General features: G+C 39.3%; 1 protein-coding gene and 1 long non-coding RNA gene across 3 annotated transcripts in view; one reads left to right on the top strand and one right to left on the bottom strand.

Annotated features, from left to right (window-relative positions):
- LOC107316582 overlaps window positions 1-8,614 on the top strand; it is a 28,586-nt gene extending 19,972 nt beyond the window's left edge. The window contains exon 3 of the long non-coding RNA XR_001556457.2: window positions 8,537-8,614. This is a non-coding gene — a long non-coding RNA (uncharacterized LOC107316582). The remainder of the gene's footprint in view (window positions 1-8,536) is intronic.
- On the bottom strand, window positions 3,480-16,959 carry ICOS (inducible T cell costimulator). 2 transcript variants are annotated; one of them, XM_015868255.2, is made up of 6 exons: window positions 16,831-16,959; window positions 10,745-10,783; window positions 9,567-9,905; window positions 8,314-8,426; window positions 7,576-7,701; window positions 3,480-7,086 (listed from the first exon to the last, which is right to left on the bottom strand). In XM_015868255.2, the coding sequence occupies exons 1-5, from the start codon at window positions 16,931-16,933 to the stop codon at window positions 7,612-7,614; spliced, it is 684 nt and encodes a 227-aa protein (XP_015723741.1). In that variant the 5' UTR covers window positions 16,934-16,959; the 3' UTR covers window positions 3,480-7,086; window positions 7,576-7,611. The 2 variants fall into 2 exon arrangements, with proteins under 2 accessions (XP_015723741.1, XP_015723740.1); XM_015868254.2 differs by having other exon boundaries at window positions 7,611-7,701.
- Between the last annotated feature and the right edge of the window lie 909 nt (window positions 16,960-17,868).

The following is a 17,868-nucleotide window of genomic DNA, read 5'->3' as shown; positions in this document are numbered from 1 at the left end:
ACAGGATAAGAGGGAGATAGGAAGATTCTCCTTCTTCCTAAATTTTCCTAAAAGTTCAAAATTCCTTCCCTCCAAACTGCAGTATTTTTCTCACTACCGTCACTGTACCAAAGCCTCACTGCCAGCTTGAATTTTGTTCATGTGTTTAAGATGCTGTAAATGGAGGTAGCTCTAAAAATGCTCAGTGCTTTTCCTACAGCAGTATTAATTAGTGGCACAGGAAGCGCGGATGGTGTGTGAGATAGCAGACAATGGTGGTTGCATAAAAAGCCTCCCAAAACTCAAAACTATTGCAGGTGTTCCCATGCCCTTGGCAGATGAGAGTCGCCATCTTCTTGCAGGCACAGATAGTAGCCAGCATCCAGCTGCAAGATGCCTGGCTGAGGTGATTTGTAGTTGTGTCAGTAGCATGTACTTACACAATGCTGTGCAGGCTGACTATCCTCCTGGTTGCCAAAGAGCACATTGCAGAAGAGGCAGCTAAAAATCCAACAGCAAGCATGTGGGAAAGAAAAATCCATGTAGTTTCAGAGTTGCTGGCAGTCGGTCTGAGGAGAGACAAGCCAGAGGTCCATTGAAAATCCATTTTGGAACTTCACCCCTGAATTTTTCACAAGAAGATCATAGGCTATGCTCAGGATGATACCTCAAGCATACAACCATTATGTTGCAGGGCTGTGCCATGTCTACCTCCTGATTTACAGGCTTCTGCAGTCAAGCACCTGGGGTAAGAGACATGGTGTTTCAGTGCTGCAGCATCCACTGACAGAACCAAACACCCATTCACTGGGCTGGAGAATGTTGAGCATTTCAGTTTCTAAACTCTTCAGTAGAATTCAGATTACCCAGTACACTTGATGGGGAATGAGCTTTGTTCTATGTGCATGTCCTAACTAAAAAACTTCCCTTTCTGACCTTAAATTCATTCATCCTGTGACAGCACTTGTGAGCACACTTGCTGGAGTTAAGTTACTGTGCACAGTCACAGGAATTGTGATTTTGTGTGAACAGTTTCTTAGGGAAAGATCTCTGGAAACCCAAAGGTGCCACGGGACTAGAACGTCTCTAACTCAGATCCTTGTGGCTCTTGCTCTAGACTCACAGTCTTTGTCTGCATTTTCTAGCACCACAGAAAGCAGAGAAAGTGCATCTTGAAAATGACTCAGAATTGATTCCATCATCATGTGGTGTAATGATCTGGTTTGGCATCAAAGCAATTGACAGTATAACTGCATAAAAAAAAATTCCACTGCATACATTTCATTTCACTATCTAAGCTGTAGCAATGTTTTTCTTCATATTTTTCTTTGTAGCTGTTGTTTTTGTCAGTGCGTATGAACCAAGTGCTCTTTTTTCATGGAAGGGGAAATGAGTCCCCATTACTGGAACACAATTCAGATCTCTGAAAGCTGCTTTGGATATTTGTACTTACAGAGGGAGAAATGTGTTCTTGTGTTTGAATTAGTATCTGTGCGTAGTATTAACAGTTTTCTCAAGAAAATGAAAAGTCCTCTTTTCTCATCAAATAAAATGCAAGTTTTCATCATGTTGTGTGAATAGGATATTTCCTTTTACTCCGATTTTCAGTGGAAATTATGAGTCACAAGCTATTATTCAACATCGGCAGCCATTTTCACTGATACGTCTGTTTCCCGGTAAAGAACACATCTTTTCTCTAAATGGAAAGATTACCAACACACTTAGCAGAAAAGACAGGGTTTCTTTCATCTAGGCCACAGTCCTGATGGAGATGAAGTTTCCTTTAGCTTTTGAAGCTGGTGTGACAGATGTTGTGGCAGGAAGTTCTTTGTACCTCTTTGCCTTTGCTGTATGAAAAAGAAATGATTCAGAAAAGGTGACTTCTTGGCTTGGGGGAATTTCAGAAGTGCTTCGCAGCTCCTGCACTGCTCCATGCTGTACCTGGGCCAGGCTGCTTCTACTGCAGCCATGACCTACTGTGATGGCACAGCCCTGGCAGGGGGAAACAGACTGTCCCACCAGTCCTCTGTGCAGACATAGAGCCCCAGGATGGGGTGTTTCACTGAACACATATGTGGTGTTTGGAAAGAGATCCATGTTCACCACCTGATGCATGATTCAGTCAGTCCCTTAGCAGTAAGGCATGTCTTTCTGTGACCTTCTCTCAAACTTCTGTGAGTCTAGACTTCTTAGAGGTACAAGTACAAAAAGCAAAGTAAAATGATGCTCTAACCAAAAAGACACAACCCCTTTCCAAATAACACATGCATAAATGTACAGTTTGTTTTCAACATATTCTTGAACCTCAATATTCACTCTAAGTACCAGATTGGAAGCAAAGGTATTTCTTGTTCTGACAAGATGTCCTAAGAGTTGTTTGCTTTGCTCTGTTGCAGTCCACAGAAGTCACCGCTTGCCTAAGGCTTAGTCAAACAACTTGATATATGCTAGGCGTAGCTTTTCAGGAGAACCCTAGGGCAGCAAATATACTTTCCTTCTCAGCAGAAGGAAAGCAACCAGATTGTAAGACTTAGCTCAGTCTAGGCCTTAAGTCCTTGCCTCAAATTTGAGATGGCAACAAACTATGTAAGATTCATGAAAGCTAAAGCTGAAATACGGTGGGTGATGGATTTGGGGAGGATTGATGCAGGGTTTAATATGCAGATGTTCAATTTCTCAAAGTCATTAGTGTTTGCAGTTTTTAAAAAATGATGATGCTTGTTATGTGCAGCAACTAAATCTTTCCCGTTGATAATCAGAGCTGATTCATCTCTTAAAAATTGATCTCACGCCATACAAGATCTTATTACTCCCCAGAGGAATTAAATAGCTAAGGCACACTCATTTAGATTAAGTTCACCCCCTGACCTCTTCTTCATATCTCCAGTTCATACCTGTCCAGCTCTTTTTGCCAGAAAAGCCATTTAATCCTTCCTATTCCTCATTCTAGGAAACCCCCAGTACTGATTTGAACTCATAATGATTGAACATAAATACAAATCAAAATTTAATCCATAAGGGAAATGGGAAATTTTTATGACAGTGAATAGACTGTTTTAGCAATGAAGGAATGGACAACTCAAGGGACTTAGATTTATGGAGTGTTTCACAGAATAACAGAACCATAAGGGCTGAAATGGACTTATGGAGATCACCTAGTCCAACCCCCTGCTGAATCAGGTTCCCTCTAGTAGATTGCACAGGAGAGCATCCAGGTGGATTTTGAATATCTCAGGAGAATACTTCACAATCTCTCTGGGCAGCCTGCTCCAGTGTTCCATCACCCTCACAGTAAAGAAGTTCTTTCTCAAGTTGATACAGAACTTCCTGTCTTCTAGTTTTTGCCCATTGCCCCTTGTTCTGTCACTACACACCACTGAAAAAAAGTTTCATTGCAGTAGAAGTCAAACTGAAAGCAAAGACTTAAGTACAGCTCCCCAGTAAACACTGTATGGGCAGGAGTCCCCAGTAAACAATTGAATTTATCTTTAACTAAGAAATTTCAGTAACCTGTAGTTTTCTTGCTTTTATTGTTGATATGTTCTTGTACATGGCAAGTTACATATTCGTGTGTATTATGAACTCTCCATATGTAAAACATTTTACCAGTAACAGAGAATGTGTATCCATGGTTTAAATCTCTGTTCTGATGATTTGCCTGCTTTCCCCTTGTTGCAGAGCCTCTTTTCCTCTAGCCATAAACAAAAATCTCTCTAAAGTCCATAAGAAATATGACAGAATTTCAGCCTACTTGAACTTTAAAGATAATGTAATACCCACGATAGGGCAAAATGGTACACATCATTTCATAATGTCATTTCTTTCACAGTATTATATATTAGGTACAAAACTGCAATCTTGATTCAATCATTAAAATCCAAGAGCATGTAGATTTGTGTTCATAATTCAGGCTAGGAGGTAAACTTATAAAATATACACTGAGATATGGATTTCAAATTACCTCAAGATATGCAGGTGTTCAAATTATGAGATTCTTGTCGTTTTTCTGTACTTACATTTTGGAGTAGCTGTGGTTGTCACCCATATCTTTCACCTATTCACAGCAGTTTGTATTGCCAGTTTAACAAGATTAGGTTCACTTGAGCTTGCTCAGATTGTAAATTTTTATTCCTAGCCTGCAATTAGTTCTTTGCCATAGAAACCTATTGGGTTCACTGATTTACTGACTTCAGAAAGTCCACAGAGGCACTGGCTGGGAGAATGAAAGTGCGTTACTGACTTTAAATAAATGTTTGACAATTTGTTACAAGGATAGATTAGTAAGGATCAAAGCCTCTTAGTTACTGGTTCTTTTTACCACTGATCCTCAGTGTGCATGTGTTTTAGAGACCTGGTTCCTGGAATAGCCCTAAACAAAATCCTTTTCAAATTCTATTCACTGTAAAAATGCAGATGGAGAGGCCTAGGTTGTAGAACTCCCTTCATGGACTGCTGCACAATTGGAAAATTGTTGTTACAATCCTAAACTTTTATATTGCAAACAGAGGAAACAGGTTGAGGTTGATTCTTAGTAGTTTATTTCCCCACCCCCAAACTCATTTCCTGGAGGCTGTTCGGATATTACCAGTGTTTCTGCTCACAAATGGATTTTCTGCAGGAGTTGGCTGAAATATTTCTGTTAGAGTTTTTTTTCCTGCTAGAATGGTATTTTCCCAAAACTATGATTTTCCAAGAAGAGTTTTGACTTTTTGAATTGTTGGCCTATGAGAATATTGGACCTTTTGTTTATTTTTCTTGAATCATTCTTTATTCTCTTTTTATTTTAGTTTCTTTTTGGTCACTCAGTCTGTAGATTCGGCTCATGTTATTTTTTTCACACATTATTTCTAATTCTCCTGTTATTCATTTTCTTCCCTCTCCTTTTAATTTGGGGGTTTTGAAGTGGCAGAAAGAAACTGAAAAATGTTCCAAAATATTCCTAAAACATTACTGTGGATGGCATAAAGGATTAAAAGAAATGAAGAACAAAGGCAAGAAGAAAAAAAGACATTTTCATGGAAAAAAAAACAAACAGGAAACTAATCAATCAAATCAAAGTGATTCTGTCACTGCATGGAAACAGCTCCAAATTTTTGTTTTTCACTTTTTTAAATTTTTTTTTTCCTTTTTTTTCCCCCCTCTTTTTATGTTTCCCATTAAGTTCCTATACAGATACAAATTGCCCCTACCACCTCCCTCTTGAACTGTGGATGTTGCAGAGCTTATTTCTTTCACATGACTTTCATGCAGTTATTATGTTTCCTAACAACATGTAGTATAACAAATAAAATAAGTTGTATTAAGAATTAAAAAGCAGTGATGAAACATGAGACTTCCCAAAGCTTTGTTACTGTGGGTTCAATCCATTTGTCTTTCTAGAGTACAGCATATTTTGACACATCTTTTTCACAGCAGCGTCTCAAGGCAAACCTCATTTTTTTGTCATTCTTTCAGGAATTCTTTGCTCCACGAATTTCTTTCTCATTCTGGTTGGAAGTTCCAGGCAGTAAGATTCCTCAGTTACACAGTATTTTATATCAAATATTTATTGTAAACTGTAGAGATTATTCACTGATAATTTTCAAATCCACTTTTTTTATCAACCATTTTCAAAATATTAAAGCCATTTATCTGTGGATGTATCTGTGGGGAATGGTTTTGTTCAGTAGGGAGCTTAAGTAAACTGGCAAACGTGATGGAACAACAGAAAAGAATGTTACCTAGCATGCCAGCCTGCCCCTCTACATCCATACCTAGGAGCTGGTTTCCTTAGTGGGTTAGCTTCTGCTAAACTGGCAGTCCTCACTTCTTTCAGTACCCTTCTCATTTTCCCTTTCCTTAATGTCACAGTGAAAAATTTGCACCTTCTCTCTGCAGTACCTCTGTGTATTTAGGCTTCTGTTGAGGGAAACTCTGTTCCTGACATGCTAGTTTACGTCCTTTCCATGTCTGCTGATCCCTGTTTACCCTATCAAATTTGAAACCAGCCTTCTGTTTACCAGACAAACCGAATTGCATCCTCTAACCAATATTCGTTTTGCCAAAGAACTACAAAGAGACTCAACAGTGCACTGCTCTGCTTCATGCAGCCAAATGTTAGCACTATATTCAGGTAGGGTCAGTTGGTGATTTATGGTCCAGAGTTTTGGTGGATTTCACAAATAGAATGAAGGATGGATCATTTCATTAATTTATTCATTCATTAAATTATCTCATTCATATTATAGGCTCTGAGCTATCTGCTGGTCAAGTAACCCCTAAACCCACTAGGGAAGTGGCAAAAGTTTCATGTCAAAGTGCAAGAGGAAGATAATTGCAAAGCAGAGTCCATGAATATGCTGGTTTTGTGGACTCTGTTGTATTTGGGCTGTTAAGATATGAAGAGATCATGCCTCCTTGTTGAGGGAGCAGTTCTGCAGGTTTGAACTAATTTAAAAAACACCTATAGTCAAAATTTGTCTTTTGATAGAAGAATCCAGAATTTAATTAGATAAGAGTGCCCCTAATGTACAAATGGCAAATATGTACCAACAGCACAAATAAGAAAAAATGCAGCTGCATGTACTTGAGGTTCTGAGTCATAGTAAAGTCTCTGCTGTGCTTTCTCAGGTTTTGTTTCTCTGCTGTCTCACAGTTTGCAGGAGAATATGTGCATATTGCTTACTCCTAGTGTGGTCTTGTGCAATGCACTGACAGTGCATATTGCTAAGTCACAAGGACTGGCATTGGAGGTAGTCTTTTCCTTAGTTCCCAGTGGAAAGTTTACCATAGAGACTGTAGAAAATAGAAGTTCCCTCCGTAGCGGCACTACAGGAATCTACTCTCAAACACACACAGCATTTTCTTCAGCAAAAAGCTGACATCTTTAACAGATTGTAAGCACTTCATGCACAAGTCAGTGGATCAGGCAGTTTGCCAGTTGAAACGCAAGGTGATAGCAAAACTAGTAGTACCAGTACTAGACAACAGTATCATGACTGAGCACAGGGCCATCATAAGAGCTCAGGGAGGCAGAAGAAGGTGAGGAAATGCTGATTTCCTGCTATCCAGGTTCAAGTAGCTGGAAACTTCTGCTGCCAGAATTTCTGTGCCAGAAGCAACTTAAACCTGGAAGAGAAGTGGATAATAAGTTACATGCAACGTATGTTTATCTGAATCACTCCAAACTCTGCTTCTGTTCTATATCCAAACTGATTCTGGCTACCATGCAAATATTTGAGTAGTTAGGAAATCACTAATTCCTTACAGATTATTTGCTCCTTACCAGTAACCCTGAGCAAATCTTAGCAAATCACTTCTTCAGAGAGATCTTGGGTATCACACAGCATTTGAATAATCTGAATGGAACAGTATACACCCCTACCTCATGCATAAGATCATCACTGCGCACTGATGCGAAGCAATTGCAATTCTAGGAACGAGCCCACCATTCTGATTCAAAAGCTTTCCAAAGATCTTGTGTTTTTTTTCCCCTTTCCTGCCGCATGGCAGCAAAAGCTACATTTACAAGGTACTGCCCCAGCCCCTCCCACCCATCTACCCGCCTAGAATCAGTTATTTCTTTCCCAGAGAATACTTTGTAACAAGCAAACATACAAGCAAAACTGAAGCACTTGTAGGCTTAATACAACCTCAGATTCTTGGTTTTTTAGCTGCATTCACTGCTGCCATGGGCATGTATTCACTGTTGAACTCATGGGAGTTGGATTCACACTGCTGATTCTGCAAACAGAGAGAAAATGCTGTGTATTTAATTTGTGTTCACTAACCTCCATCACTCCTGCTGTTGTTCTCTAAAGGGGGCAGTCAATCTGACTGTTTTCAGTGGGAATATTGAAATCTGAATAGACAGGCACCAAGGTAGAAAACTTGGGATAGAACAAACTAAACTAAAAGTGAAAAACACACACTATCCAGAAAAATGACTGATGTCCCCGATCTCCTTTCTTTCCTGAGCTGACTGCTTCTTTGTTTAATGGTTTTGCTCCAGAACAGAGCTGGAATTGCTCCACTGATGATTTGTTTCCCTCTCCTGAAGAAAACAATCAGGTGAATTGCTTACCAAAGTAATTCTGCTGACCCGTGCAGCTTTTCTCCTCTTTTCCATGATTCCCAACCCTTAAATCAATAGACAATTCTGTCTTAGAAAAAATTAAATGAGCTGCTGTCATCAGTGACTGAATTCAAGTGGTAAATTAACATCTGCGTCTCTGTCAAAAAATACATTACTTGCTGAGTATGTGCCTGTCCCATTCTCTAAATCTTATAAAATGAAGTTCCCTATCCATGACCTCAATGAAGGAGGGTTGTGCAGAATCTTAGAGACTTGCTTACCTTGTTCCTTAAGCGGTAGGCTACTACACAGCAGATACAGGAAATCAGGGCAAATGCAATCAGGCCAATAATTATCCACGACATGATTACGTGTGAAAAGCAGTCTTCCTTATCTGGAGATAAGGAGGCAAATAAGTCATCGCTGAGAATCAGTACCATTTTTTCCCCTATAGATAACTTCTCAAATTATTCTCCCTTCTTTCTTTCATATCTGACAAAACAGACAAAGCATGTCTGAAGAAGGATTTCCCCAAGTTGAAAAGCTGCCTTGGAAAACTGTGTACAGCTGGAGAAAGAACACTGTTGTTTTCCAGTTGGAGAGGTGAAACCCTAACAGTTGGTGCAGAAGGCTAAAGGAGTACACTGGAAGGAAACAGAGGCAGTCTTGAGAGCATGATGCTATTTCAGATTTGGAGATGTGAAGAAGGTGTATTCTTATATTCAGAAAGAAACATGGGTGATATAAAGGGTTGCCTGCTCCAAAGAAGATGGGCTTTTGACTGTCATGTTTGGATAGAAAGGCAAACCAGGGAGCACAGATGAACCTTGCTCAGATCTGGGAGAAAATACAATAAGGCATGAAACAAGCAGCAATAGTTATGAGTGAGTGGCTATCAGATCAAATGGATATTGACAGCATTGGAAAACACTGCTGGCAAAAAAAGGATGTCACAGCTTGATTCTGAGATCAATGTGTTTTAAGCACAGAGGGGGATAGTAGATCATTTGACCCAACCACATGATGTTAGCCTCAGTATTTCAGCTTCTATCTTTGTTTAGCCCTGAGGTTGAGAAATGGGAAATGATGGAGAAGGAAGTACAGCAGACAATACAGTACTGCTATTCATCTATATGGAGAACCAAGAAGAGGAGAAAAAAAAATACATTAACTGTTTCAACTGAACATATTAAAGAGATGCCAAGTGTAAGGTAATTCATAATTAATGTTGGTGTAGTAAGTCTTTTGGAGTTAGCCCAAGTACTTTTCTATGTACCTTGGGTGCCCCCAGCAACATGCAGAATTCAGCACTGGCTGCAAACCTTCTGAATAGGATGAATAAATACAGGGAGGGCATGCTGAGCTCTCTATCAATACTGCTCCTTTGCCACCAGTTCCTTACTGAGTATTCTCTGTTCTCTTGAAACTGTCTGTGCAGACTTCAGTCATATTTTTCACTGCTGCTTCCACTAAGCCCTGCTTAGTGTCTACTCAAGAGGAAACTCAGGTGAGGGGAGAAGGAAAGTAAACTTACCTTGGATGTACAAATAGGTTTCTTTTAAGTGGCAGTCTATGTAAGGGGGGGGCAATAAACTCTCCAGACAGCAGGTGTAAGTGTCAATGTGTTTTCTGTCCAGATTTGTGAGAATGAAGGTGGTGCTGGTATTTGAATGCTCTGCCTGGCAGTAGGTGACATTGCTCTTTGGGACAGCTTTCTTCTTATTCACATGGAGTGCACAAATTGCCTTCCTTTCATTCCCTTTAAAGAGGGTCATGCTGAACTCATTCACATTTTTGGGGTTTTGGAATATTAACTTGAAGTTTCCATTTTCAAATTCTACTATCCCCTGGGGGTCTGAGACCTGAAGCTTGTCTAAAAAAAAAAAACAGAAAACAGTTAAGTGCAATCACTCAAACAGCAATGAAGAAATTCTCAAAGGTGTTAAGAAACTCATTAAAACAAAGCAAGTGAACCATGTGATAAGAGCCTAAAGTACTCAGAACAAGCTGGCTTTGCAAAGCAGCCCATATCTTGAGATACTGGTGCATCATACACTACTGAGAAAATAAATGAGATTAACAGCTGGACTGCTATGTGGACAGGCACTGGGTCAGTGACTTATTTGAAATGTTTAAAGGTCTCCTTTGACCAATGAACACGTGGTCATATAATCCCTGCTTCAGTCTCGCTGTCCTATTTGTAGACAAATCAAGACAAGATGGTGATAATTATCTTTGGTTTAGAATTCATAATCAGAACCCTAATGCTATAGCTCAAAACATGAAATAGGATTTGAATCCCAAAACATATACTACATATAATGCCTTGACCACAAGATTTTCCTTTTGAGATACTGGTTTGAGATGTGCCGTAAGGCTTGAACTCATTTTCTTAGGTGATTATATGACCTTTATCATCAACATGATGAGAGAGGTAGAGGACAAATATAACTGCATGCATACATTCATGCACAATCCAATGATCATATTTGACCTTCTCAAAAACACTGACAGAAAACATTGACAGATGTTGTGCAACTCTCTAATGCTGCAAAACGTTCTTAATTTGATTTTCTTGGAGAAGAAAAAATGAACTAATTGAGGACCTCTTGGCTTCTCACTTTTGTAAAGCCAACAATCAGTAGCAAAGGAATCCTGTCAGAAAAAATACAAAGCATTTAAACCATAAACCAAATTATGCAGATGTCTTACCGATGTTTTTGCACAATTTTGATGAGCAGGTATCAGCTCCTGAAAAATACAAAATTGTTGCCTTCTTAAAATTCAGGAAGAGAGATGCAGGAACAAAGGCTGAGCCATTCAATATTAAGATGCCAGAGTTATTTTCTAGTGTTCATACATGTGTCATAAGCCTATCTTATCTTGTCTCAGTGCCACACCGTAAAATCCCATGGTACAATAAAAGCTCCAAGTGTAAAAATTTATGTAGGAAAAAAATGAGTTGAGCAGGAATTAATACTGATAACATATGTAACACTTAGAAATTCATAAAACACTTCTGTAGAAGCAATAGGTTTATTTAATAAGTACTAACTGAGATGAAAGTAGAATTTCCCCAAAGATATTGAGGAAATACACTCAAAATTAAAAAGCACAGTGTTGTTTTCTCACAAATCCAGTGTTGCCAATAAACCTGCATTATATTTAGTTTCTAGACCATAGTGACTTCCCACTTCAAGGTATGTTTTATCCATTTATCTCTCACACTGCACTTCAACACTGTATCAAAGCCTCTTGTGGGATGAATACCTATTTGGAAGGTGCTACAAGATTAACAGCAAGAAAGTATCCAGGCAGTGCATAGAGCTTTGTTTTTCAACAGAAAAAAACTTCCTTCATTCATGATTGTCAAGTTGCTTTCAGTCCATCATGCTTAGGCAGCTTCTGTTACAGGAGCATGGCACACTTTTAATAGTTATTCTGGACTTTTTTAACCTTCTGCCTGCATCACCATCCAGTGTGGAAACACTGAGAATTTTCTAGCTGTATTGGTGACATATATTTTGAAATACCTTGTATGTCAGTAGTAGGCATAGCAGAGCCTAACAGTGTTTCATTTAGACTTTTTCACAATGCTATAAAACTAGAGGTTTGTGTCATACGCAGACAGGTGTAAACTCGTGAAACTTATATCTGCTTTTCCTGTCTTCTGGTCATTTAAGTTCTTCAGAAGCAGCTTAGATTAAAATACACTCTACATTAGGATTTTATCATTTTAAGGAAATAATGGGTAAATACTTGCATATAAAGATTTTGATACATCATCATATTCTTGTTAGTGCTACATGGTAGTCTAGGCCCCCACAGAAGCATTTTACTTCTGTACTTGGTACTGCACTGATTACACAGTATAAATAATCCTTTTTCCCAGGACATCCATAATCTAAGACATCCAGCCTGCATATGCACTGGGACAGAAGATTATTGTCATTCACATACTGTCATATGTTCTCAACTCTCTTTCTGAACTGGGATAATCCTTTAGAGTCCATGCTTCTTTCTGCTTTGACTTCTTGCTTCTTAATTATAACCACTGGCAAGGACATTGCAAAGAAGGGTTGTTTAAAATATTTTTATTGTGATACAAAGGTAATGGACTTCTGGAAGATGCTTTTTTGGTGTGCAGTTGGAAAATTATACTAACTGTTATCCCTTTTTGATTCACTCTCTTCCCAGTTATCACATTCTTCCCTGGCCTACTGTGCACAGCCAGTGGCCCTGTGTCAAACAGCAACAGTTCCAATATCTGTACCACTTTCAGGACTTAAATGTGTGATAACAGACAAGGTAGCCTGTACTGCTAGTGTGCAGATAAGATGGAAAAAAAACACCATTTGTCAAACAACACTAAAATAGAGCCCTAAACAAACTAAAGACCCAGATACAGCCTGTTAAAGCTTTCAGAGCAGTATACAGCCTGACAAGCTGACAGCAAAGGTCAAAAGAAACAGCTCTCAATGACTTGTACATTGCATAGTGAAAAAAAACAGCTGCTATGAGAACAACATTTGAAATGAAGGTGTTTTAAAACACTCTGTAGTTTCAGTGTCCTGTAGTTTGATAGCATATACTTCTAAAATTAGGTCCAACAGCAGACTTATTATTTCTGTGCCTAATTATTTACATACTGAAAGAAAGCAGAAAGTGTGTTGGTACAGCAGAAGCCAGGGAGTGTGGTGTGTGTGTAAACTGGCCAGATACCACTGGCTGCCGATGCTTCTGCATTTACTGCTGCTAGGGGAGAATTAGAGGGTGAGGGAGAGGGTCAGGAAGAAGGAGAGAAAGAAGAAGAGGGAAAGGAAGCAGGTGCTGACCCAGAGCTAGACAGAGTCCAGCAGTACCACTGGCCCCCAGCTACTCTGCTCACAGCAACAGCTTGGAATTTCATTCATCTGATTGCCTCTGAGAACAGTTTAATTCTGCTATTGGCTAATGAAATTGCCCTTTTATACTGGGTGGTTTGAAATCTTTGTTAGAGATTGTGGTTTTAATCCTTGTTTTTAATGGAAAAGGGCAGGGAGAGGTGATTAAGCACAAAGTTCATGTGACCTTGTGGCAAGCTGAAAGATCATCTTGCATCCTTTCAGGCCCAGAAGCTGTAACTGGCTATTTTCAAGAAAGACTTGGTAATGTATTTCTGTGATTGAGCATTCTGCAAAATGTGATGCAATTAGTATTCTTCTGAAACAAGTGACCATACAGAAGAGTGTGTTTAGCACAGTATAAAGGGAGCACATTTTAAAATGAGACTAGCAGTGCCTGAGATTAAAACACAAAATTATCTACATGGATAAACACGAATGAGGTTTGATATGAATTTCCAGCTCGCTAGCTATTCTGCATCAGTCTTGATGTGAATTCTCTCTTTCTCTGCATAATAAAATGTAGCTTATTCCCTCTCCCAACAGCTGACTGCCATTCTCCTGTGCTCATTTGTATTGGTTCATTCCCAGGGTAATCCTATGGACACTGTGGGTAATGGCCAGATGCATTTGCAATGTCATTTGTTAAGCCACTATCAGAGTAAATGTACATTTAGGGGAATTGAGGATAGGACATGGAGGTTAAAATGTACAGTAACAGTGAGGGATTTACTCATAACACTCCCAAAATATATATATATTAAAAAAAAAAAAAAAAAAAGTGAATATAATAATACATTATTGTTATAATTGAAAATAGACATAAGAACATCACTGCTCAGTAGAAAAACTACTTGCACTTGGCCATTTATTTTTCATAAAACAGTGGATTCAATTGTAATTCAAGGAGTGTCTTCGCTTCAGCTGGGATGGAATTGTTTTCTTCAGAGTGTTTGCTATGACACTATGTTTTTAATTCTGGGAGAAAAACAATGTTGCTAACACACCGGCACACCAGTGTTCATAGCTGTTGCTAAGCATTGCTGTACAGAGCCAAAGCCACCCTCAGAGATGGGTTCAAGGAGTTGGGAGGGCACAGAATTAGGACAGCTGACTCATATCCAAAGGGATATTCCATACCATATGACACCATGCAGAAGGAGTTCTGAAGGAGGTGGGAGTATATCTGGTTCTCTCCTGCTGCTCGGGGGACTAGCTGAGCATCAGTCAGGGAGTGGTGACAATCACTTGTGCATCACACGTACATATATATGTAGTCATAACTATTATCCTTCTCCTTTTCTCTATCTCTGTAAATGGTTTTATCTCAACCCACAAGTTTACCTTTTTTCACTGATTCTCCCACCCTCCATCCCACTGGGAAGGGGGGAGCAAGCGAACAACTGTGTGGTGCTGAGCCACCTGCAGGGTTAAACCACAACAAGGAATTTGAGATAAGAAGAAACAAATCTTTCGTTGATATTATAGAAGTGTCACACTGGTGTTGCATAGAGTTGTTCTTAGCTCACTTCATGTCAAGCAGATCATGTTGTCAAGTGAATCCAGAGGATGAACACGTGTAAGAGAGTAACATCTTGTTGCACTGAACTATGGAAGTGTGTGTGTGTGTATATGCATCCATATGTACACTTGCATATACACAGGATATGTGCACTTACAGTCATGTAAATTTCTATAAGAGGTTACCTGGATAACAGATACGTCCATCTCATCTGTTTTGATAGACTTACTTACTTTCGTCTTTACTGCAATGGGAAATACTTTGGCAGAAGCTTTGAAATTTCTGTGGTAATGATGCTTGGACATGGAGACCACTGAAAGGCGGGTTATTTTCATTTTAATGGGACTGCAGTGTTGAGCTTTCTCATTGCTCTTCAGCAGACCCAGTGCCATTTGCAAATATCAAGATACACTGTACATTTTGGTCCTAACAGATTAATTTTAAAACATGAATTTTATGGTAGGAGAATAGAATAGAGTATTCTTGCTTGCTTGGTTTACTTGCATTTTGTTTTACCTGCCCCAGCTTTCAGAAAACTAATTATCTGATTAAAAGAACAAGCATAATTTCACTTGGATGTGTTTGTCTCTGAAAATGATTGAGTATGGTGCAGACTCCATTTTTAAAACAAGCACTTCTGCTTCATTATTACTAAACACATAAAGAAATTGCACACTGTTTTTAGTTTTGTCTATATTGTTTGTATATTGTTTTATTTTATGCAGCTACAGTTATTTAGCCTTTCAAGGCATTTTCATAGATAATACTGCCTATTCAGTGTAATCAGTCATAAACCTGAAATTAACATGCTCCTATCATTTGAGAATCAGAGGTTAAGAGAGGAAAGCAGTGCTTCAGGGCAAAGCTTGTAACGGCCATAATTACTCAAAGAAACTATCTTCTGAATTATTTTTAAGCTATAAGATCTGTTGTGAAATATGGAAATGGATATAAAATATACTGCTATCACAGGAGCTATTGCTGGTGGTGTTTCAGACACCCTTCTGGGAAATGACCATTGTTTCCCCCTGACAGCCAAAGATCTGTGGGTAAACAGTGGTAATGCTTTGCAAATGTTGGCCTGCAAAACCTCACGTACAGCTTTTTAGAGCCAAGAACCTCGTGTGCTGTGGAGTCCTACTGCTCCATATTCTGAAATCTCAGTGCCAGTGTTCATCCACATAAGAGGCTTCATGCACTTACGATTTCTTTATCACAGTTTGGTTACCAAATTACACAGTACATATATACACACTTATATATCACCTTCTGTGAGCTATTTACATTGAAATCAAAATCCAAAGATCAGAAGTAGAGCTTGCTATAAACTACACAAATAAACACCCTCATAAGTTATTCTGTTTTTACTCCCAAAAATCTGCCACAGTTCCAGACTGCTAACACACTCTCTAAATGAGGGTATAGTGCTAATGTGTATTACATCAAGCTCGTGTTTTACTGTTCTTTTCTTTTTACAAATAATGATAATAATTAATATTTGTTATGGCAAAAGCACTGTAAGGAAAAAAATGTGAGAAATACCACTTCTCACTGGAAACAATCTCTTCCACCTGCCATCTCCTCTTACCAGGCCTTGCCCAAAGTTGTATCTTCTGGGTCAGAAGGAAGAGAGAAAGAAGGGGAAAACTCCAGTATCAAGCAAAATTTCACCCTTAGAATTGCAGCCTATTTCTTCCTACAGGAAACTGCATTTTAGATAGATCTGTAATTCCCCTTTTCCCTGCCCTTTTAAATGTAAACTATCTACAGTTACCCTTTGTCTTGGTTTCTGTGAAGTTCCCCTTTCCCTTTCTATAGCAAAGTGTTACCTTACCACCATTTCGAGCCTTTGCTCACTCTTCAACCCTGTCCCTTAAACACAGCACTGGAAGAGCTATACCTCCTTTTAAGTCATTCCACGTTTCAAGCCTGCATCACAATGATCTCATCCACTCTCACATGCTATAGACATTTCTCACAGTACAAGAATTCCGTACCCAAGCATGACCGTAATTAATATCAATAACTTAGCTTTTGTTATTAAGCTATTTGTTGTCATGCTGCTGTAAGACTCAGTGCCCAGCGATGGAAGCTGGCTAGAGCACTACAGTCTAAACAGCTAGAGGATAACACTGAGCAGATGAGCTAGAGAATACAAACAATGAAAACTTGTACTTTCTTTCAGCCTAAACACCCTGTGCTAGCAAGAATTCTACTCCCACCAGCTCTATCTACCTTAAAGTTGGGAGCAGCCTTTTTGCAGCTGTTTCCCTTAATTATTGTAATTTCTCCAACCCCTTGCTATCACATCTCATTTACTCTCTCCCTTCACTGGGGAGGTTATATTCCGTAGAAACATCACTACAAGGAGAATAATCCAAATTACTACTTACCACAGAAGGCTTCAAACTGAAAGCAGAGGAGACAGAAAATTACTGCAACTGACTTCATGCTTGCCTGACAAAGAGGCATCAGCTTTCTGTCTGCTGTGAACATGGAGAAGGATTCATGGGTAGCAAAGGAAGTGGTTTGTGGGCAATGGGGGAAATTATATGATAATCAGAAGGACCTTTTTATTTAACCCCTGACTACGTTACAGCTATGTCAGCATTAGCTGTCGCCCACACCTGTGGAGTTTACTGCTTATTTTTTTCCTATCTCATGTCTTGCTGTCACAGACAGGAAGATGATAGATACTCTTAAATTACCTTTGATGTCCACTTCCGCAAAGGTTACTTCTGGTTGAATCTGTCATGATAGGTGCTGTTGCCATCAACAACATACTCCCTGCAGATAGCCATTGATCAGAGACTTCTCATTTAAGTTAGCTTACAGTATGTGTGTGCTTGCTTGCTGGTGGTGACCAGGCTTCCCCCACTGAAGCTGCTGGTGCTGCTCCATGTGGCAGCTGACATCCATTGGGCAGGAGGCTCCTCTCAGTCCTGGTCCTGGAATTTGGTGGAAGACCAGATTGGGGTCACAAGGATTCATTCATCCCTATGGCATCTTGGAGGCTCACTTATGTCAGACTTCCACCCTGATGTTCTGGCTTGCTCTTGTGCAGACATGAGAAACTTATGAGACAGCTAACTCAATGCCCCAGGGTTTTTCTCCTTCCCTTCCTGCTTTTGTGCTGCACACTGAATTCTGGCCTGTGATCCATCTGTATCCAGAAAATGCCTTAGGACACTCTAGGGTAAAGTGTTCTACAACCATTTAGAACTGGTTATTTATTATGTTTGTAATAATACTTTTAGGGCAGATAGCACATTAGAAAAAGATTTTCTAAATGATGTTTAACGAATTAGATGCATTTAGCATTCCTGACTGTCATACATCTGCTAGAAAATGCAAAAGAGTAATTCTGGTGCCTGAGGTTGATATCTCTGTAATGCTCATGCAGTGGTATCAAATGAATTGTGAATAATAGG

Source organism: Coturnix japonica, chromosome 7 (genome assembly GCF_001577835.2).
Source record: "Coturnix japonica isolate 7356 chromosome 7, Coturnix japonica 2.1, whole genome shotgun sequence".
NCBI lineage: Eukaryota > Metazoa > Chordata > Aves > Galliformes > Phasianidae > Coturnix > Coturnix japonica.
The sequence above is the reverse complement of the archived record's forward strand: the minus strand, read 5'-3'. Positions and strand labels throughout refer to the sequence as shown.

Bases quoted from the DNA above. Each gene is read 5' to 3' on its own strand.
- ICOS (XM_015868255.2), bottom strand. From the start codon at position 16,933: ATGTTCACAGCAGACAGAAAGCTGATGCCTCTTTGTCAGGCAAGCATG. The intron at 9,906-10,744 runs GTAAGACATCTG...TTTTTTTTTTAG, and splicing joins AAAATTGTGCAAAAACATCG to ACAAGCTTCAGGTCTCAGAC. The intron at 8,427-9,566 runs GTAAGTTTACTT...CCTTATCTCCAG, and splicing joins AACCTATTTGTACATCCAAG to ATAAGGAAGACTGCTTTTCA.